Source organism: Hirundo rustica, chromosome 13, assembly GCF_015227805.2.
Source record: "Hirundo rustica isolate bHirRus1 chromosome 13, bHirRus1.pri.v3, whole genome shotgun sequence".
In the NCBI taxonomy this organism is placed as follows: domain Eukaryota; kingdom Metazoa; phylum Chordata; class Aves; order Passeriformes; family Hirundinidae; genus Hirundo; species Hirundo rustica.
The window spans coordinates 15,687,294-15,709,577 of NC_053462.1; the positions used below are offsets into that span (position 1 = coordinate 15,687,294).

The following is a 22,284-nucleotide window of genomic DNA, read 5'->3' on the forward strand; positions in this document are numbered from 1 at the left end:
CGCTGATATTTCTCGTGGGTGAAAGATTCAGCCTAACCGTAATTTTTTTTTTTTTTTTTTTTAAATAAAATAAAACTAAACGTGCTTCCCATGACTAAAAGTTGCCATGTTTGTGAAGGGGGTGGGGAAAAATGTCTCCAAGGGTTTCAATTAGCAACAAATGATTATTGCAACGGATTTTTGGTAATGAAAAAATGTGGAGTACCTCTTTCGAGCTGGGATCTCAGGGGCAGTGAGAGAGAGAGGGGGGGGAGAGGGAGAGAAGGAGAGAGAGAGAGAAAGAGATTGCTGATTAGCTCGGATTCTTTCCCAACTTGCTTTAGCGTGTGCTTGCGTTCCCTGCCGACCCTACACAGGACACTATATATTTTTTCCCCTTCGGTGCATGTGTTGATAGTCCAGCCTGTAGTTGTTTGCGGTTGGCTTTTTTTTTCTCCTTTTCGGTTTTTTTTTTTTTTGTTGGTTTTGTTGTTTTGGGTTTTTTTCTGCCGGGGAGGGGGGAGGTGGGAAAGGGGGGGAGGGGGGGCTGAAATCAGTCGCATCCATCCTACCCCCACAGTCATTAACTTAGGAGATTTCCCTCTCTTTTTCTTTTTTTTTTTTTTTTTTCCCTCCCCAATTGGAAGGGTGGGTTGTGAATATTTTTCCCTTTTTTTTTTTTTTTTTTTTTTTTAAAGTCTCGCCTTTCCAGCTCCAAACAAGGTGTAGCGAGACGCTCTTCCTTCTAAGGAATGAAATGAGACAAGGATCACTCAAAGACATCTCCTACCTTGGGCTTGGGGATTTTTTCTTAAAGGCAAGGCGCACATTCCTAAGCAGCTGTGTACAAAGCCCCCCCTGAAATCTTGTCTGTGTAAAGTTAGAGTGTGTTCAGGGTGTGTGTTTTTTTTTTTTTTTTCTCTCTCTCCCAAGGCTGATCGCTAATAATACATCGAAAGCACTTCCCTTTAGGTTGTGGGAAATCTATTCCCTTCACCTTGCTTCCTTTTTTTCCCCCCTGAAGGCTGTAACTTTACTTTTTTTTTTTTTTTTTTTTTTTTCGCTCTCTCTCTCTTTTTTTTTTTTTTTTTTTTTTTTTTTTTTAATCAGTTTGCACAATCGCTTAGATAAACACCAAGAAGGAGACTTCTCTTTAATTACCCAACGCACATCTTTCTGGGGGGCAAACAGCGGTCTGATTTTTTTACTTTTTTTTTAAATTTGTTTGTTTCACCTGCCAAACTAAAGGAGAGGTAGAAAAAGGAAGATGCAAGCGATTTGGGACCTTGAACAAGGCAAATATGGTTTTGGTATGTTTACTTATAGTTTTTTTTCTTCTTCTTTGACACTTTTTTCGGGCAATGTGTTGTGATTCTTGTGTTTCTCTTTTAAGGAAAACAAAAAATCCAAAAAAGCAAATGTTAGCTAACGTGCGTCTTAAACGATCGTTTCTAAGGTTACGTGGGTTGCTCTAAGGAGGGGAAGAGGGGAGGGGGGCAGACCCAAGTATGTGTAATTGCAGCACCATCAGTTAGCACGTCCTTTAGCTAAATAAAGCAAAGCAGCAAACAAACAAACAAGCGAACAGACCCAACGAGCGGACCCGGCTTCCAGGTCCGAGGCAAAGCGCCTCCAAGTCATTTCCCCAGGAGCAGAGCCCGGGCGCTGCCGTCCCTGCCCGGCGCCGGGGCTGCTCGGGGGGAGAGCGGACCGACCTGCTCCGGAGGGTGGGAGGGCAGGACGAGGCTCTTAACTTAAGTGATAGGTATTAAACTGCCCGGGATCGCGTCGCCGTGTGCAGCTGGCAGCGTTTATTTGGGTGGGGGGAAAGGGGGGAAAAATAATAATAATAATAATAAAAGGTCGGTGGTGAAGGTAGAGCGCCGAGATCCCCTCTTCCCCTCCGGTCCCTTCCCTGGTTAAGCAAGTACAATGGAAAGAAGCTGGAATATACTCACCATCCGAAGGTGTGGTTGGCAGTTCCGCTGAGGCTTTAAGGCAATTATTTATCCTCTTTTTTTAAGTATTATTGTAAAGGACGTAGATCTGACTTTAAGTAGCAGAAGTGTTTTGCTCTGACAACAGCAAGCGAGGCACGGATCCTCATTAAAAAAAAAAATTCACAAAACAGGATCTCCCCCCCCCCCCCCCCCGCCCCCCCCAATCCCTTACCACTATCCCTTAAAAATACCTATTCGGCACAGCTCTCGCAGAAACCCTGCTGCAGAAATCTTATAGTCCGGTCTAGGAGTGCCCAAGCCAATTAATTTTAAATCCTTAGGAATTAATCAGATTAAAATGTACAGAAGTTTCATTCTCGTATGCATACGTGAGCCAAAAGTCGTTTCCCTTTAAGAGATCCTTTTCTTTTAAAGTTGAATTTTAGGCAGATAAGAGACTTACACTAGGGGGCAGCCAGATACTGTACTTGCTCCAATCTTAAGCAATTTTTTTTCCTCTCTCACAGCATATGCTCTGATTTAGCACTGTAAATTTTTCAGAGGACCCAACTCTGACAGCCCCTGGTGATTTTCAAAGTACCACAAGCCAGTGGTTAAAAATTGCATTGACTTGGAAGTTCAGAGGCACACAATAGGAGCCACTTTCCCTATTCATGGAACTTCAGTGTGGTGGAAGAGAAAAACACACACATACTACATTGAGGGAGAAGAGGAATTCATTGAATTCTGTTAGACGTAACTGCTTTCCACTGAGTTCAGAGCGAAACTCGGTATTTGTTCGATGCTGTATTCATATTGCGATTTAATCTAGAAAGAATTAGAGGACTGTTAGGCAGCTTTCTGCCAGGAAAGCAGCTTCCCCCTCCTTCCTCCTCTCTTTTTGAAACCTAAAGATTTACACCGGCTCTATCCTCAACTCAATTTTAGCAAAATAAATCCTTCCACTCCCTCTCATTAAAATAAATTTACATCTGCAGTAAAATGGCAGGAGGGATGCGTTTGTTTATTTGGAAAACCAACACGGTCTCACTTTTAAACCAGAGCATTTCTATTGTCATTAGCCTCGGAGAAGGACAGCGGAGAATCTCCCCCTTCCTTGCGAGGCGCTCAGGTTTCGAGGATTATTTAGCGAAATTAGCTGCAGTTCATTTTTACATTCATCTCTTCTGTCTCAACCCACTCGCAGGGGTGTTTTCAAATAAATAGCAAAGCATCTAATGGTGCTAATAGATAGTTATATCGCTGCATCCCTCGAAGAGCAAATAGTTAATCTCAGGCATTCTTCATTAATGCTTGAGCAATCAGCGTATACGGTGGCTTTTAAGCGTATATCAATGGTTTTTCATTTTTACGCTCATACATTCAAACTATTAATATGGTGCGTCCTGTTAAAACCGCTTTCTCTTCTGATTTCTGCATTTCTTAGGACGGCTCGCATGTTTTTTCATATGGTGAATTAATACTGTTTACTTTGTCAGATTCGAGACAGGAAAGGTTGGTGTTGGGTTGTGGTTTGGGTTTTGGTTTTTATTTTTTTCCTCAGGAAATTCAACATCAGCAACCATCTGTGACTATTCTGCATTTCGAACCCCCACCTTCCCCTACCCTCCCCGAAAGGTGACCTCCTCAGCTCTGGGTTGTTTGGAAATCATAAGGCAGTTCCCCACATTTTAACCAGGAAAGATTCCTTTCCCGCTTTCTGTCTTCCCAGTCCCTCCTGGTCACTGTTTCGGGTAAAGGTTATTTTTTTGCTCTGTGAGGATCAATGGGAACGCTGCAGCCTTGTCTTTGAAACTGAGTCGCAAAAACATCTTCGGCCGTGGGGTCTGAACACACCAGGTTTCCAGGCAGGACACTCCTCAAGTCGAGGTGCTTTTTACAACTTTCCAACCATCTCCGCACCTGCGGCTTTAGCCACATGTATTATTTCTGCGGCAGAAGTGTGCGGGCATGTGGCAACATGAAAAAGTGTGTGTGAGGAGGTGAGGGGCAATTAATGCCTTACAGAGTTGTGCCCAGGTCTGCGTCCCCGCGGCCGTGCTTTGTGACCGGCTGGGATGTGAGCGCTCACGGTCGCGTGTGTTCGCAGAGGAGGAATGGTCCGGCCGGGCATTTATCTGTCTTACGTTAACATATTTTCTATTTTATCTCTCCGTCCCTTCGCTTGTTCGAGCGTCTTTTGGCCATTTTCACCGGGAGACGGACTCGAGTCCCCGCTCCGCTGGCCGGTAGCTCCATTCAGCGGGAAATAAACAGGTCCCCGTGCTCGGCTCTGTTACCTGTTCGTGGCACAGCACGGAGGTCGTGTTACAGCGCCGGGGTACGTGTGGTCACGAAACCCCCGAACCCGCAAAAGCCCGAAATAAAGTTAAAGGGGCTGAGCCGAGGCACGCCGCGGCGATGCCGCGCGAAAGGCACGGCTGTCACGCTCTGCGGAGCGGCGCGCCGGGCTCCGGTGGCGCCTGGAGCGGAGCCGCGGTCCCCTCGCTTCGGGGCGAGCGGGAACGAGGAGCGGTCGGGCGGAGCGGCGGAGCCCCCGCGCCCCGCCGGGGCCGGGCACCGCGAGCGGCCGCTCCCGGAGCGCCGGGCGCGGGCACGCTCGGCTCGGCGCAGCCCGGCCGGGCTCGGCGCGGCTCCGCGGGCGGCCGGGGCACGGCTCGGGCGGGCGGCGGGACACGGAGCGGCCGCGGCGAGCGCAGGTGCCCGGAGCGGGGCTGGGGGAAGGCTCCGCCGCGGGACCTTCTCCCGGCGGGCGCCGGCCCGCACCGCGCTTCCCCGATCGCTTTCGGCGGAACCTGCGGCCGCCCCTTCCCCGCGGCGGCGGCAGCGCCGGGGCTCGGCTTTACTTTATTCCGTGGAGTTTTACCTCGGTTTAGCGCCCGCTTTCCGCTTTGCGCCCGCCGCCCCCTCCGACCCCCGAGGCCGCGCCCCGGCGGGCAGCCCCAGGTGAGGCGGCGGCGGCGGCGCCGCGCTCCGCACACCGGGCTCGCCTTAACCCCTGGCCCCGGCGGGGCGGGAGGGCGCGGGGCGGCGGGCGGCGCTAGGACCGCGCGGGCGGCGGCGGCGGCCATGGCGGGCCGCGCAAGGGCGGCGCGGCCCAATGAGGGCCGGGGGGCGGGGCGCGCGCGCCTGGCCAGTCAGGCGCCGGCCCGGTTGCCTTATAAGGCGCGCGGTCGCCATGGCGACGCGCGCTGAGTTGCAGCAGCCGTGTCAAAGTTCACTCTCCCGCCAGCGGGGCGAGCGGCCGGCGGGGAGCGCGCTCGCCGCTCCTCGGCCCACACGCCGCCCGCACCGCCCGCCCGCCCCGCCCCGCGCCGCCCCTCCCCGTCGCCGCGAGGGGAGGGGAGCGGGGGGGGGGAGAGCCCCTGATTCTTTTTATTTTGGGGCGGGGGGGGGGGGGGGAGCGCTGGCGCGCTCTCCCCGTGGTGATTTTTTTTTTTTTTTTTCCCCTCCTCCCTCCCTCCCCGGCTGAGGAGCGATGCTGCGCGCTGGGTTATGATCCTTCCCTCTCTCTCTCTCTCTCTCTCTCTCCCTCCTCCTCCTCCTCCTCCTCCTCCTCTCCTCCTCCTCCTCCTCCTCCTCCTCCTCCCGCTCCCCTCTTTTATCATCCTGGCTGGCTGGGCGCTGCTGCGCTGGCGAGTTGACTCCTTCCCTCCCCCCCGCCCCGCGGCCCCCCTCCCCCTGCCCGCGCCGTGAGCACCGGCGGCGCGGAGGCGAGAGCCCACTTGCGAGGCGGCAGAAGCAGCATAAGGCAGCGCGGCGGCGGCGGCAGCGGCGGCGGGAGCGGCGGCGGCGGGAGCGGCGGCAGCGGCAGCACCCGAGCGGCGGCGGGAGCGGGAGCGGCGGCGGGGACGCGGCGCGGCGGGAGCGGCGAACCGGCGGAGCGGGGCAGAGCGGAGCAGAGCGGCGGCGCCCGAGAGGAGGAGGAGGAGGAGGAGGAACAAATAAACAATCATAATAATAATTCATAATAATCGTAATCGTAACGATAATAAGAATTTTTTTATAAAACAAAACCAAAAAAAAAAAAAAAAAAAGGAGAGAGAGCGAGGAGGAGGAGGAGAAAAGAAAAAAAAAAAGCCAACAGCCCCCCCACACCCCCGAGCCCAAAAGAGGGAGCGAGTGAGAGCAAGAGCGCAGCGGCCGGGCGGAGCGGCGGAGAGGAAGAATTAAAGCGAGCGAAGGAGGGAGGAGAGACAGAGCAGAGAGAGAGGAGGAAAGAGGAGGAGGAGGAAAAAAAAAGCCCACAAAAACAAAGCGATCGCAGTTGATGTTGCTGCTGCAAGCTGGACTTCCAAAAACTACGGCGAGACCGACCGCTCTCCGCGCCGAGAAGAGTCTCCTCCGCTGTGCGTGTTTTTTTCCGCTGTGTGTGTAATCTTTAACCTTTTATTCATTCTTATTTTGATGGCTTTCCTGAATGGCTGACTGCGAGCTTCCCTGGACCTGGCCCCCAGACACCCGCCTCTCCTCCTTCAACTACTCTGCTGCAGATCAGCTCTAAGAGAGAGAGAGGGAGATCTTTGAAGAGATTTTTTTTTTTTTTTTCTCCTCTCTCTCTCTCTCTCTCTCCCCCTCTCTCCCCCACCCCCACTACCCCTTTACTTTGCTCTCCTGGAGCCCAGACAATCGACTCGCACCTCGCCCCCCCGCACACACACCTCCATCGCCCCGTGCTTCTGCACCTTCGCCGGTACCGGGAGATCCCCCCCACCCCGACCCTCCTGAAAAAAAAAAAAAAAAAAAAAAAAAAAAGGCAAAACAACAAAAGAGAGAGAGGGAAACAGAGAGAGAGAGAGGGGAGGACAAAAAAATAAAAAGACTGCTGCAAAGCTGATCTGAAAAGCAAAGCAAACAAACTTTGAAAATAAAGGGGGAACAGGAAGTTTGGCAACGGTGTCCAATAGATATGGCAATGGTAGTCGGTGCGTGGCGAGACCCCCAGGACGATGTGCCCGGAGCTCAGGGAACGCAGCCTTCGCAAGCCCCGCCGGTGCAGGGACCCCCGGCCGGGGCCCCGCACACCCCACAGACCCCGGGGCCCGGGGGCCCTCCCAGTACGCCAGCCCAGACCAACCCGCCGAGCCAGCAGAACCAAGGAGACAAACAGCAGCAGCAGCAGCACATTGAATGTGTGGTTTGTGGGGACAAGTCTAGTGGCAAACATTATGGCCAGTTTACCTGCGAGGGTTGCAAGAGTTTCTTCAAGCGGAGTGTAAGGAGGAATCTCAGCTACACTTGTCGTGCCAACAGGAACTGTCCCATTGACCAGCACCACCGCAATCAGTGTCAGTACTGCCGCCTCAAAAAATGCCTCAAAGTTGGCATGAGACGGGAAGGTATTGGGATTTCATTTGTTTTGCAATTTTTTTTTCACTCGCTGCGTTTTGGGGTTTGTTTGGTTTTTCTCTTTTTTAAATTATTTTTAAATAATATATAGAATAACTCTTAGTATTTTTAACCTTCCTCTCCAAACCCCAAACCCAACCAGAACCTTTCCTCCCCCCTACCCACCCCCCTCGAATAAACCAGCCAGAAACTTTCTCGTAATGAAAGAAAGCGGTGTTGGGGAGGGTGGGCAGGGAGGCAGGGGCTCTCGCATGCTTTCTCCTGCACTCGTAATTGATTTGTGTTTGTTTTGATTTTGCTGATGGAGGTTTATTGAAAGTGGATTTTTAGTTTCACGCTGCTTAGGAGCGAGATGATGATTCTGACGTGTGGTTACTTTTCCTTCGTGTTTCCTCCTGCATGCTCAGCCTTAGCCCCCGTCCCCCGAGCAGCCCTGTGTGTGTGTGTGTCTGTGTGTGTCTGTGCGTGTGTGTACACACACACACGGAGCCTCCCGAGATGCACACACACACATACACACATACACACACACACACATATATATATATCCTCCAGCACCCTGCCTTAGATTGCAATTTTACACAGGCGGTTCAAATTACTATTACAATGGGACTCACCCTACCGAGGCTCTACAGCACTCCACTGTGGATTCCCAGCCGGATTTTTCCTCCTTTAAAAATATATATGCACACACACACACATCTCCACGCGTGTGTGTGTGTATGTACACACTGCCGTGTGCCTGCCTTTCCTGGTTGTTATTACCTCACTTTTCTTCCTCTTATTTTCTTGTTCCTCCGGGAGAGGCAGGAGGGGGTAGAAGGGATGGGGTGGGGGTGTAAGGAGCAGTCCAGAAGTAAGTGTGGGGTGCTCGGATCTCTGCAAGTGGAGTCTTTGTGATATAAAATTAGACGGGAAATGTGAGCCTGCAGTTTTCCAGTGCGTGCTCTGTGTCTGGACGCTGCTATGTAGGTTAAGGGTGAGGGGGCTTGGGACTCGCCGGGCTCCTCTCTTTGTGTTTCTGCAAGAGTAACTAACCTTGGAATACAGGCGATAACAAATATAAATCAAGCACATTTTTAGGCGTTCTCCCTTCTTGTTGTCTCTCTGCCTCTGAGTCCTTTTTCTCTCTCCTTTTTCTCTCGCTGTCACCGTGTAAATTTATTAACAAAATGAAAGGCCCACTTTCCATGGGCAGCGGGGGAAGGTGCCTTTGGATAATGCCTTTGGATAACCAGGGGACCTGCTGGGGATGTTGTGGGGTGATTTTACCTCCTTTGGTATTTTTTACGAGATGGGGGGGATATATAATACCAGCAGCAACAATGTATTCAGTGGGCGAGAAACGCGTGTGGGACCAGAGCCGGGGATTTCGAACTGAAGTGTTCCTTCCTTCTCCCCTCCTCCCTCCCCATCCCGCTCCCCCAGCCTCAAATCAATGAGCTGTTTTAGGTGTAACGGAGAAAAAACACACAAAGACGTATCCTGCATCTCTTGAAGGAGGGGGTGGCGGTGGAGGGGAGGGGGGGATAACTGGACTGTGGTGTGTTTTGGGAAGTGAGGAGCTGGGCTCCCGCAGCAGCTCTGGCCGAGCCCACGGCGTCCCTCAGCTTTTATTGTTGCTTTGACTTGACCCGAGAACCGCGGAGCCTCAGAGCGGGGCTGGGGCCGAACCGTGGCTGGGAAAATGCATGTTCCCCCTGAAGCTGGCCGGGTCCGGGGTCACACAGGCACGCACGAGCACACAAAGCAGGCTGTATTTGAACCGATGGTCTCAATTCAGATATTAATAGCTGTAGTTTCTTCTTTATTTACTGCAGCGGTCCAGAGGGGCAGAATGCCACCCACACAGCCAACTCATGGTCAGTTCGCCTTGACAAATGGGGACCCTCTCAACTGCCATTCCTACCTATCCGGATATATCTCCCTTCTTCTGAGAGCAGAGCCCTACCCCACCTCTCGCTTTGGCAGTCAGTGCATGCAACCCAACAACATCATGGGCATCGAGAACATTTGTGAACTGGCAGCTAGGATGCTCTTCAGCGCGGTGGAGTGGGCCAGGAATATCCCCTTCTTCCCAGACCTCCAGATCACAGACCAGGTGGCCCTCCTGAGGCTGACCTGGAGCGAGTTATTTGTCCTCAACGCTGCCCAGTGCTCCATGCCCCTCCACGTAGCTCCGCTCCTGGCAGCTGCTGGCCTCCACGCTTCGCCAATGTCTGCTGACCGAGTGGTCGCCTTTATGGACCACATACGAATCTTCCAAGAGCAAGTAGAAAAACTGAAAGCATTGCATGTCGACTCTGCAGAATATAGCTGTTTAAAGGCCATAGTCCTCTTCACCTCAGGTAGGCGGCATTTCTTTGCTCCTTTTTTTTTGTTTTTTTCCTTTTTTTTTTCTTTTTTTTTTTTTTCTTTTCTCCTTCCCCGGGCCCCCCTTGAGAACTGTTTGCTCTTGCAAAGTGTTACTGCCTGCACCCCCATCCCCACTCCCTGCCCCTCGAGAACCAGCGCGGTCTCTTTTCCTTTTAGGAAGCGCTGCCCTGTGCTCTCCCCTTCAGGGCCTTGGATCTGAGCATCCCATCTTCCGGGGAGTGCAAATCAGAAAAAAAATGAAATAAAAATAAAATACACGCACGCACACAAGCAATTTTTTTTTTTTTTTAAGTGAAAAACCAGACAGCCCCAAAATAACACCCCAACCCTAGCTGAATAATGCTGGGGAATGGGAAAGAAGGGGCCCGGGCAGAGACACCCATTCGCTACGAGACACTGCGCTCTTCCCATTGAAAATAATATTTTATTTAACAGTATAGCTCTGGGTTGTTGCATTTAATGACACGCATCCAAACAGCAGCAAAATCTGTTTGATGTTGTTAAATACAAGTCGTCTTATCAGTGGAATCACTTTAAAAAGAGGATCATTTTATAGGCAGCCAGGAAGGGAAAAAAGCCCTGCAGGATTAAAAATTGAATTAAAAAAAAAAAAAGTTAAATGCGCAAATCTGAGTTTAAAATATGTTCCCTGCCATCCCATAAAATAAAATAAATCAACTTTGCAAAGAGCTGTCTCTGATTTAAACAGAATGTGGCAGTGAGCAGTTCTGTGTCATTTAAGCTAAGGGGAAAAGTTTGCATTTGTACCCAGCAGGAACTGCATAGTCCAAAGCGAGTAGCGGGTGCGAAAAGATCATTACCATAAGTAGACAGGGATAGTATGGAAAAGTAAGAGGAGACTGAAGCTGCCGCTCTGCAGTGTAATTCCGGGGTGGCACAACCATGACTCTCCCGAGGAAAAGACCTCGAGGTGTTTCTTAGATAATCAAAGAGGGGAGGGGGGGTGGGGGGGAAATATGTGTCAACTTTTGCTGCCTAGAAATAGTGCATGAGTTATAAAGCAATAATTGAGTGCGTTGTGAAATCTAATTAGCTTGCACTAGAGTTTAACCTGGGTGAGTAATAATCCTGATATTAACTCTGGAGGCTAAATTTTTTTTTTTTTTTTTTTTTTTTTTTTCTTCTGAGGGGAAAAGAAAAAAAAAAAAATCTGCTCGCTAATTTGTGCAATACGTTATCTCAGATCACTAACTTTGAGGCTGCACCGGCAACCCAGTGTGCTGGAGCCCTCGAAGTTTGGGGATTAAATTTAAAAATACATCTATTTCGCCTGTAACTCATTTGGACGCTTGGGAAAGTGGCCACGCGATAAACATATGAATGGAAGCAGGACCTGCAAAATAATTACTCATCAGAGTTTTTTAAAGCCTGATATCAGGAAACAGGAAAAAAATGTAGTTTATGTGGGAAAAGAAGGGCTCACAATCCGTTCCTTGTTGTGTTAAAGGGGGTCTGGGGAACGAAGTCATTTTCTGGACTTTGTCCAGGTTCTGGGTCGTGACCTAAACTTCCTTTTATATATTATTGCTTTACACATAAAAAACTTCTCCTTTTTTTTTTTCCCCTCCCCCCCCCCCCCCAAATTACTCGTGCTAAATCCTAAGGTGATCAATGAGCAGGGTGCATCTAGCCACAGGGAGACAGGGATCCCGAGTGGGAAGGGGTGTCCGTGGGGTGCTTATTTTATTTTTCCATCATTTTTCTAGGATGCATTTTCCTCTCCCTCGCTCAGCGAGGATCCCACACACGCTCACATCCCTCCCCAGCCCCTGCCCAGCTCACACCCACACCAAGGAGTTTATTTCCAATCCTGCCTTTTCTCCCAAATCACTTTTTTTTTTTCCTTTTTTTTTCCTTTTTTTTTTTTTTTTTTTTTTTTTTTTTAGCCTTCTGAGAAAACAATCGTCCGATCCTGTCGTAACTGTTTAATTTATGACTATTTTCAAAATGGGAGGCCTGGCGTGTAAATTGCCTCCCAACTAGATAAACGTTTCTTGTTATCTGATTCTGGGGAAGACAGCCGCATGCGAAAAAATATAGGGTGATGCTCGCAGCTTCTGCAGCACCCCAATAACCCTCCCTGATGTAAAGCAGACGCACATAGATGCATATAATGTTTGCTGCAGCCTCTTTTAAGAGGGAGGGGGGAAAATTCTGGGTTCTAATGACTCGCAGAATATGCATGTGTTAGCCCTGTGCCTAGGAAAGCCACAGGGAGGTCAGGTCACAACCTGTGCTCTTTCAGCACAGACGTCTCTGATTTAAAGGGAACTTATTGTATTTTAGCGTATCAGGAAAAAAAAAAAAAAAAAAAAAAAAAAGAGAGAGAGAAAAAAATGTCCAGACCCTATCAGGGAGTTTTCTTCTTGTAAGGGCCTTTAGGTTTAAAAAGAAGAAGAAGAGGGGGAAAAAAAAAAAAAAAAAGAGGGGGGAGTGGAGGGGGGGAAGAAAGAAAGAGAAAAGAAAAGAGGGGGGAAAAGAAACAGCTCAAATGAACAGAGAGATCACAGTTTGCATGGCTGCCTCTGAATAGGCTAAACTGACAAGATCAGTTTTAAAGGGCCACTTAAATCAGTTTCAAAGACTGAAGAAAAACGCGTTGTCTTCTTTGGGGGAGAATCTGTTGCTGGATCCGGGGCGCCATTATCTTTGGCTGGGCCAGTTTTTTATTATTATTATGATTTCTATCACTATGAGTAGTATTCCTTCTCATCCCCAGGGTTAGGCTCTCCTCAATTATTTTCCAAGGAGGGGGGGGTGTGGAGAAATAGTGGCTCCCTTTTCCCCCCCTTTCGACTCCAGCCTTCCCCGCCCCCCCAGCCTTTCCCCCAAAAAATATAGATATGTGAAATTAGGCTTGGCCAGCACCTCCTTGCCAACCCCTCAGGTCTGTCGTGCCATTAGAAATCTCGACTCTATGCTCAGTCCTAAAGGAGACCCTCTAGAAGAGAGAGAGAAATACAAACACACACACATGCACAGAGAGATTGTCCCTTTTGGTAGAACCCACTTAAACTCTGGGGGGCAAGGTGATGGCGCACGATCGATTCTTAAACCCAGACATTAAAAAAAAAAAAAAAAAAATTAAAAATTTAAAAAAAAAAATACACAAACCACCAAAACCTTTTTAATCTGATGATTGCTTTCTTTTTTTTTTTTTTCTTTTCTTTCTTTTTTTTTTTTTTTTTTTTTTTTTTTTTTTTAATACACTTTCTTCTAGATGCCTGTGGTCTCTCTGATGTAGCCCATGTTGAAAGTTTACAGGAGAAGTCACAGTGTGCTTTGGAAGAGTATGTTAGGAGCCAGTATCCCAACCAGCCAACACGATTCGGGAAGCTATTACTACGTCTCCCCTCCCTTCGCACTGTCTCCTCTTCTGTCATAGAGCAATTGTTTTTCGTCCGTTTGGTAGGTAAAACCCCCATAGAAACCCTAATCAGGGATATGTTACTGTCTGGCAGCAGTTTTAACTGGCCTTACATGTCCATTCAATAAAACATGAGAGAGAGAGAGAGAAAAAAAAAATCAAGACAAAAATTAAAAAAAAAAAAAAAAAATTCAAAAATTGAGAAGGGAGATGAGAGTGAAAGGAAAGCAAATGACATTTGGGTTCTGGTTGTTTCTTAAATTTCCTTCTGCTAAGAAAGGATGTAAAAGGATGTTACAAGTTTGCTAAGAGAAGAGAGGAAAAAAATTAATGGACTGTGAATTAAAAAAAGAGACTGTCAAATGAACTTTTACAGAATGCATTAAAAACTCCCGTGTTGTTCAGAAAAAAAAACTTGCTACTTATCTTTTTTTTTTTTTTTTTTTTTTTTTTTTGTAAAAACTAAAAAAAGAGGGAAAGAAAAAAAGAAAGAAGAAGAAAAGAAACGATGGTGGGCTTTTTCTTTTTTTCTTTTTTCTTCTATTTTTTTTCTTCTTTTTGGGGTAAACTTTTTTTAAAATCTCGCTTAAAGTGCATTTAAAGGAAATTTGGAGAAAATTAGCAGAACGGAAGAAAGTAAGTCTTTTTTTTCCAAATTATTAATTGTCCTATGTGTCTATGTACCTATAGCTGTTCTTTTTTGTATTTTTCTGGTTTCAAACCAGTTTATTCTGTGGTTCTATAATAATTTTTGATATAACCTTGGCTTCTTTAAAAAAAAAAAAAATAAACTGTGTATCCTTAAAATATATGTTCTGAAAGAATTAAAACTGAGTCCACGAAAGTATCATAGGAAGAAAGGAAAAGAGGAAAAAAAAAACAAAAACAAAAAACCCTCAACAACACAATGATGGAAGCGCACTTAAGGTGGTGACCCAAAATCTAGCTTGAAGCTGAGAGAGCTATAATTATATAGACCCGAATGAACCACACGTGTCATACAACTCCCCCCAAATCTAGGTTTTTTTGATATTTCGGACAGAAAAAATGAACTGTGGGGATTTATTATAGGTAGAAGGATTTTGTGTCCAAGACACACTGCGGTTTTGATTTAAAAAAAAAAAAAAAAAAAAGAAAAAAAAAACACAAAAAAACCAAGCAAACGAGCAAAGTGAACTTTTGTAATTTGAATTGGGTTCCACATAGTTCATCATGAATTGTTATTAAACTCCTCTATCTGTTTGTATATTTGCAAGCCCTTTGTATTATAATAATTGTTGATATTTTCCCTTTTTAAAAAATACCATTGAAATCAGCATGACAAAATAACACTGTTGGCACTTATAGATAACGTGATTGATTCAGTATCTTAGAGTTTACAGTTTTGTGTTTAAAAAAACTGAAGGTTTTTTTTTTTTTTTTAAGTGCAACATTTCTGTATACTGTAAAAGTTATAATAACTGAACTGTTTGGTCGAGTCTTTGTGTGTTATATTCCAAGGAAAATTGAAAGTATTCAGAAATTAAAATATTATTTGATATCTGAAACTTGTTTGGCTGTCATAAATGTCTTTCAGAAACCACATTACTTCTCTATAGTTTGCAGTCATTTAAGTCCATAGGCGATTGATTTGTTTACTTGTCACAGTAAGTTTGTAGCAGATGTATTGTAGCGTATTTACCTGTTTAATTCCGGGATGGGGGTGGAGGACTTAAGTTCGTGGTTTATCTCTGGTTTTAGGAAGTACTATGCTGAAATGGTAAACCATCAACCCCCATTCATCTAATCCTCCTGTTAATTAAAAATGGATTTTCTGGGGGGAAAAAAAAAAAAAAAAAAAAAAAAAAAAAAGGCCCTTATTTTTGTCACACTTAAGTGCCTGCGTAGGAAAGGTATTGTTGTGAAAAAGTATTAGAAATCTGGAGATCAGTATCTATTTTATGATCAGAATGGGGCGAAAAACCTTTTGTAAATGTCTGACATACGCGCACAAGATCATTCAAGCAAGGTAATAGCAGTATTGTAAATATAGGTCAGTTGTTTGCAATGAGTTTTCTTTAAGTATGTGTGATTTTTTATAATACTCCGTAGTTGCCATCTATCGTTGTCATTGAGAGGTCTTCAAATGGAGTGGCTTTAGCTTCTAGCACTGAGGAGTCGGTTTTTAATGTATATATACTCTCAAGTGGATCTCTTTTCTTCTTTTTTTTCCTTTTTTTTTTTTTTTTTCTTTTTTCTTTTTTCTTTACCTTAGACTGTGAAAGCATGACCACAGGTCATCTCTCTCTTTTACATATGGGCTATATGTCTGTGTGTATGCTGGCACACAGACACGCGTGGGCGTCCATGGATGTCCCCTGTGGAGGCACAGGGCCCTCTCCTGCAGCCCCGGCACGGGCACAGCTCCCACCGGGAGTGGGACCTGCCTGGGCGGGTGGCACAGGACTGGACACACCACTGGGGAATTGAGTGATATCCCAAGCAGGCAAAAAAAAAAAAAAAAAAAACACCCAAAAAATAACCCAACCCAAACCTCAAGGAAGGCAAGATGATGTGGTTTTTGCAAGGGGTTGATATTTGATTTCGTGTGTGTGCGTGTCATTTATATATATATTTTTTTTCTTTTCTTTTCTTTCTCTCTCCCCCCGCCCGCCCTCCCCTTGGTCTATAGCAGATGCTTTGTATGTGAAAGCTTGCAATTTTGTTCTTGTCTGAGGCTTCCCCCTCTCCCTTTTTACCACACGTAACTACACCATGTTGTGGTTTCACAAAAAGAGAGAGAGGGAGGGAGAGAGATCATTCTGTAAAGTCGATTAAACCCTGATCTTTAGTGTGTTCCAGTTAGATACATCTGTACTGGGGGCTGAGGGGCGTATGACTGTGAATTTGAGCAGAGTTTTACATCTGAATCATGGCTCCTTTTCTATAAATATATAAATATATATAAATATATAAATATACTATTATTGCAGGGGAATTGCTGACCTCTAGATTTAGCTTTTTCTATTGCAAGTGCTATCCATGTGAGTGTGTGTGTGTGAAGTTTTTATGCTTACTAAGAACACAGGATCTTGACTTGTTTGTTTTGTGTTAGTTTATTGTAAACAACCATTTGTTGTAAATTGTTATTGGCATTAAATTATAATTTATGATTTTCAAATCCAAAACATTCTCTGCTTTTTATGTTTTAAAGCCTGTAAGCTATCTCTGTATTTATAAGTTTCTTGCAGCGAGCTTTGGTTCACAGAGAATAATAGTAAACAGAAAATGCACCAGGGTTAAATAAAAACACACACACACGCACGCACACACACAAGCCCCGTGTATATATGTTTGGAATGCTCAGAGGAGGATTTGTTTAGGGACTTCAGTTAGTTTTAAGTTTATAGCATTTAAAGAAAGTTTTTCTTTTCATGCTGAGTTAGAACAAAAGATCTATCCAAAGATTGAATTGGACAAAAGAGGAGGGTTGGGATCGAGAAGCTTGTTCTATGTTGAATTGAGGAGATCCTTTTTTTTTTTTTTTTTTTTTTTTTTAAGAAAAGAAAAAAAAAAAAAAAGAAAAAAAAAAAAAAGCTGTTAAACATGGCGACTCTTTCCCTCTAAGTCTCTAATTTATTTTTCTTTCCTTGAGGTTTCACCCCCCCCTTCCCAACCCTCCCTTTTATTATATTTTCTGCTTTAATCTGATCTTAGCTCGCTCTATTCCTTTCCCCCCACCCCCCCCCCCCCCCCCACCGCCACCCCAATCCCTGCCACCGGCACTGGCGGGGAAAGACCCAAAGGCGACCCGGAACGACAGCCAGAGCTGCGGAGCCGCCCGCGGTGCAACCCACAGCTCGGGAAAGGTCTTCTTCACCCCCCCTTCCCCTTCCTCCTCCTCCCGTGCTCGCTCTCCCCTCCCCGCCGCCGCTCTCCCAAACCTCCCGCGGCCCCTCCGGGGGGGCGGCGGCCCCGCGGGGCGCGGAGGGGGCGCGGGAGGAGGCGGCTCCCCAAGTTCAGACAAAAGCGGGGGCTGGGGCCGGAGGAGGCGCCGGGCGGGCGGTGCCAGCCCGCGCGTGTGAGCGCGTCCGTGTGCTCGAGTGCGCGGTTGTGTGCGCCACCGGGAGCGTGTCCGTGTGTCTGTCTGTCTGTCTGTCCGTCCGTGCGTGCGCGCCCCTGCCTTCCGCGGCCGCGGTGCCGCGCGCGGGAGCTCCGCCGTGAGGGCCGCGCCGCCGGCTGCCGGGCCGGGCCGGTGGGAGGTTTCTTTGGAGGTTTTCTTTTTTTTTGGAGGGGTTTTTTTGGGGGTTTGTTTTTCTTTTGTGGTGGTTTTTTGTTTTGGTTTTTTTGGGTTTTTTGGGTTTTTTTTTTTTTTTTTGGAGGTTTGGAGAAGGAGCGGGGGGCGCGCGGCTCTGCGCGGCCGCGGAGGCGACGCGTGGGAAAGTGCGGGGCGGCGGAGCGCAGCCAACATGGCGGCCCCGGCCCCGCCGCTCGCCCCGCGCAGCCGGGGGGGCTCCGCGGCCCCGCTCCGCGCCCGGCGCAGCGCTCGGGGCCGGCCCGAGCGGCCGGGCCGCAGCCGGGAGCGGGGCCGGGGCCGCGGCCGCGGGCGGCGCTTCCCCCGGAGCCCGTATCCCATCCGCATGTCAATGACCTGTGGAAGCATCTCCCCCGTGCGAGCGCGGAGCGGAGCGGCGGGGTCACACCGACCCCGGCTGGGATAGCGGGGTCTGCGCCCGCAGGGAGCGCGGCATCCTCGGGATGGGCAGAAAAAAAGGAAAGGGGAGGGGGGGAGAAGGGGAAAAAAAACCCCAAAATGACAGGAAAGGGGGATAAAGAAAGAGGGATAGCGAGGGAAAGGCAAGGAGAAGATGGGATGTTTCGAAGCGCTCTCCGTAACCGCCGCTGATAAACGAGCGGGATATGGGGAATGGAGATGGGTTTTATTTTTATTTCTTTCTCCTCTTTTTTTTTTTTTTTTTTTTTTTTTCTTTTTTTTTCTTTTTTTTTTTTTTAATTAAAACTTTAGTGGGTCCTGGGGATCGCGCTCGCTTCGCTTTGCTTTGTAGAATGGAAAGAGATACACGGAGAAATGCAGGCCTTGTCAGGATTTATTGAAGTTGGGTTTAAAAAACGTGCTTCAGATGATTTTTCCCATTTTCTCAGATTTCAAAGGCTCCCCGCAGTGCGGCTGCCTAATTAATGGTGAAATTCAACTAAATCTAATTATGCAGTAATTTTAAAGCAGTTAGTCCTGGGCGCTGCTTTGTAATAGGAACCCAGTTTTTAAAGTTTGCTTAATGTGTTGGTTTAGGGAGCTGGGGAGGAGAAGGGTGTAAGGGACAGAGCTGTGGGGTTGGGGTTTTTTTCCTTTCCCTCTTCTCCCCTCTTTTTCTCCCCTCCCTTTTGTAAAGCAAAGAAATGCAAAATATAAACCCAAAACAGCCGGCGAAAGGCAAGGAGAGAGGCTGTGTTATCCCCTCGTATGTGATACGGGTATTGAGTGAGAAGCACCAGCGAAAGTGTAAATAACACAGTAGTTAATAGGGACCATAAAGGTATTCCTGGCCTGTGGATTTCCAAGTGCCGAGCTGTTTTAGAGAGGATCTTGAATCCTGCGATAATAAAGGGGCAACGGAGACACACAGCGTCTCTTCTTGGGAAATAGAAACCAGATTTCTGCTATTGAACATCTATTGTCATTAAGAGGAGAGGCTTGTGCTGGCGAAGTTATAAATCTTATCACCCTTTTGATAACACAGTTGTAATCAGTTAGCATCGCATTCAAACCCAATTGTAAAACTGCCTAATTTAATATGTCATACATGTCATTAAAACTTTATTTTTCCCACTTCTCTTCCCCTCCCCCCCCCCTCTACCCATCCCCCCCCAAGTAAAATGTCAACAGATCTAGCTGGTAACGTGCAGCAGGGAGAGCCCGAGGTGGCTGCGCTGCTCCCGGGGCGAGCCCGGTGTTATGATGAAGAGGGTTTGCTTTCTTCCCATCTAGGTAATCGGAAGCGTTTCTATCACATTAGAAGTATAGGGGGAGAAAAAAATAATAATAATAAAAATAGAGAGGGGTGGGAGGGAAGGGAGAGAGGAAAATGAAATCCTTCTCCTTCTTTCAGAATTGCCATCGCTCAATGAAGTTCTTTGAAAGAAACTTGTCTTATGATTAGCTAAGCAAACACATCTGCTTTCCTAGTTTGGGCTTAGCTAATTATCAAAACAAAGAGGCCGTTTCTTCTTCTACCTTGCTGGAAAGAAGATGTTATTTCAGGAGTCCTGTCCCTCCTCCTCCCCCCCTCATCCACACACACACACGCAGCCCCCGTCCCAGCCCTTCCCAGCGAAGCACCACGCTCCTTTTTATTGGGATTACCGATGGGGAAATGAGTTTGCGCTCTCCTCTTCCTAATGTTAAGCTTTATCACTACCTTCCTTGGAACAATATTTTTCCGACCAAATGTCCCTGCGGCAGGGCGGAGGGTGGAGGTGGGAAGGGGAAGGGAGGACGGGGAAGATGGTTTTGAATTGCGGACCAACTTCGCAGCTATTTGAATCAAGGCTGCACTCGGTTGATTTTAGTTGACAGAGCGTGTGTTGAAGCTGAACTCTATAATTTGCACTTCTGTTCTTTTATTAGACTTGGACAACGAACTAATGAGCTTTCCCCCACCACTGTGTCACTTGTATTTATTTTCTTTCGGGAAGTTTTAGATAGAAGAAGTGTTCTCGCAGAAGGGCGGAGGTGGAGGGGAGCTTTCGCGTGGTGGCTCTTTATTTATTTATTTTCCTGGAGGTGCAGGGATCAAGCCTGTGATTGTGCGGATGTGTCTGTGTGTGTGTGTCCCTGTCCCCGGTGAAAGGTGACCCACGGGGTGTTAGAGGAGGAGAAGCTCCGAGCTACATGTGTTCTTCGGGCGATGCTGCCCTTGGAATGACTCGGGTGGTGGGAAGGTAACGCGGAGGCGATCCTTGCAAGACGATCGGAAAAAAAGAAAAAAAAAAAAGAAAAAAAAAAAGAAAAGAAAAGAAATTGAATATACGTGTATGTGTATAAATCATCGGTCCTGAAGCAGAGGCTCCGCGGTGCGGGCGCGCTGCGGAGCTCTGCGGAGCGGAGGGCAGCGAGCGGCGTGAACCCGAATTTGATCAGACCTCTGCAGGAGCGGGTTAACTTTCCGAAAGCGAGAGGTGGCTTGAAACATGTACCTGAGAGACGGTGGGAGAGAGGAGTTTGAAAGAAAATAGAAGGGTTTGAAATATACGTATATATTTAAGAAAGGGAGAAAAAGCCCAAAGGAAGGGTTTCCACGCACACCAAAAGGAGGGTGAAATGTTTGTCACTACATGCCCACCAACGCATGAAGCCGTATCCATCGCTCCGAGCCTGCTCCATCCGTGCGAGTCGTGAGATATTTTGAATTTTGATTCCAGCGTGTTTTCTTTGAACTGGGCCTTTCGGTTTATTAAGGCAGGAAGAGGAACTCAGCGATCCTCTTTGAAACACGCTTGGTTTAACTATTTTACACAAGTTTGCCCAGGTCCCTGGAGATTCTCCAGTTGAAGAAGATTGAAATTAGAGTTAAAAGCTGGCGGGGGAGGGGTGTGGGGGGCGTAAGAGGGGTAAGGGGGTGGAGGGCGATTGTGGAAGAGGGTGATGAATCTATTGTAAAAGCTCTCCTGTATTCTTGTGTGTTGGGGAATGGAACAGAAATCTGCGTCGCCTTGTTTGATCCATACGCGCGCATCTGCGGGTGCGAGTGCATGGCTCGTACTCTGTACGGAGACATGCACACACAGCTATAGGCCACGATTAATATTCCCAGAAATGCAGGAGAAAAAAAGCTGGTATTTAGGGGCCATACGGAGAGGAGCACGCTGCCTGGTTCCCAGCAGCTTCACTCCCAAACTTTGCCTTTTCTTTTGTTTTCTTTTCTTTATTCTTTTTTCCCCCCCTCCTTCTTGTAAATTGCTGTTAACGTGTGTCTTTATGTTCTGTCTATAACTAGGATGTAATCAGGCGCCCCATGTCTCTCTCTGAAAGCATTTAATAAATGTCTATTAAAGCGCTACAAATGTAAGATAAATTTAGTGGCGCTGCTGTCTCCCTGTATCCAAACGGTAATGATGGATTTATCAACAGGGATTCGCCTTCAGCGCGGTGAGAGAGATTTACTCAACAAATAAGTCGGAAAAGCACCCACCCAAATACAATCATTTATACGGAAACTGATTTCTTTACAGCACCACAGATTCGAGGGAACATACAGCTTATTGCCTTTTTTTTCCCCTTCGCTTTTTCTTTTCTTTTTTTCTTCTTTTTCACCCCTCCTCCTTTTTTTCCCCTCCTTTTTAACATAATCAGTGGAGCTGGAAGCGTGTGTCTGTCTCTGTTTTGGGAGTGTTTGCCTGCTTATTGCTGGTGGAAGCTCCCAGACTCGATCAAACCCGGATCAATGCCTAATTTCTCGGCATCACCCTCTGCCTTCTCCCCCCTACTCTCACGTATATATTTTTTTCCCCTTCAGTCCCAAAATATCGAACATACGTGTATTCGGTATCAAAACCCGTCGAGTTGCGAAGTCCAAGATGAATAATGAAAAGTGGGGGGGGTGGGGGGCGGAATTGTCCCTGAATTATCTGCCTGTCGCTTCATAAATGCTTGCGAGCGGCTCTCAGGAGCCACACCACCTCGCAGAGATGCTGCCTACCTCTGCTGAAATTTCTCTCTCCTTTTCCTTAGCCTTTGCTTTGAACCCTACCCAATAGCCTGCACGCGAATAAAAGGAATGAACTCAGAAAGAAGCACCATTCATTGTTGGATTCGAGCACAGAGAAAAAAAAAAAAAAAAAATTACTGAAATGCAGCCACATAGCGGCCTTAAGATTATTTCCCTTTCCTAGAAAGTAGCTCCTAACCTCAGATTTCTCCCCCCTCCCCCTTCTTCCCTGGTTTTATTCCCCCACACACACGCACACACCCTTGACCACATCTTTCTCCGATTCGCCTTGGGAAAAAAAAAAAAATAATAAAAAAAATTTGCATGTGCTGATGTGATGGAGTCCTTTAAACAACGGGCATGTGAGAGCTGTATTCACTCTGAAACATTACCCTCTATTTTCTGAATTTCCTTCCTTTCAAATAGCTGCTCGTATCTTACTATCCTGGATCCCTGATTTAAGCATCCTCAGTTCTAGGAGCTTGTTAGATGCATCTACAGTTTAATTTAATTTAATTTCCGCATT

At 47.2% G+C, this 22,284-nt stretch overlaps 1 protein-coding gene and 1 long non-coding RNA gene across 10 annotated transcripts in view; one reads left to right on the forward strand and one right to left on the reverse strand.

Moving 5' to 3' along the window:
- Positions 1-4,892, reverse strand: part of LOC120758987 (uncharacterized) — a 36,591-nt gene extending 31,699 nt beyond the window's left edge. For 5 of the 6 annotated variants that reach the window (XR_005703090.2, XR_009208312.1, XR_005703088.2 and 2 more), the window contains exons 1-2: positions 2,171-4,354; positions 1,938-2,054 (exon numbers count right to left, since the gene is read on the reverse strand). This is a non-coding gene — a long non-coding RNA (uncharacterized LOC120758987). Of the gene's footprint in view, positions 1-1,937; positions 2,055-2,170; positions 4,355-4,806 lie in introns of those variants that run through there. The other variant, XR_009208311.1, reaches the window with a different exon arrangement.
- NR2F2 (nuclear receptor subfamily 2 group F member 2) lies at positions 410-16,220 on the forward strand. Of its 4 annotated transcripts, none has more exons than XM_040077814.2 (4): positions 410-418; positions 1,228-1,289; positions 9,110-9,637; positions 12,907-16,220. In XM_040077814.2, the coding sequence occupies exons 2-4, from the start codon at positions 1,247-1,249 to the stop codon at positions 13,179-13,181; spliced, it is 846 nt and encodes a 281-aa protein (XP_039933748.1). In that variant the 5' UTR covers positions 410-418; positions 1,228-1,246; the 3' UTR covers positions 13,182-16,220. The 4 variants fall into 4 exon arrangements, with proteins under 4 accessions (XP_039933748.1, XP_039933747.1, XP_039933745.1 ...); XM_040077813.2 differs by lacking the exon at positions 410-418 and adding an exon at positions 781-796; XM_040077811.2 differs by lacking the exons at positions 410-418; positions 1,228-1,289 and adding an exon at positions 5,839-6,289.
- Positions 16,221-22,284: the final 6,064 nt, after the last annotated feature.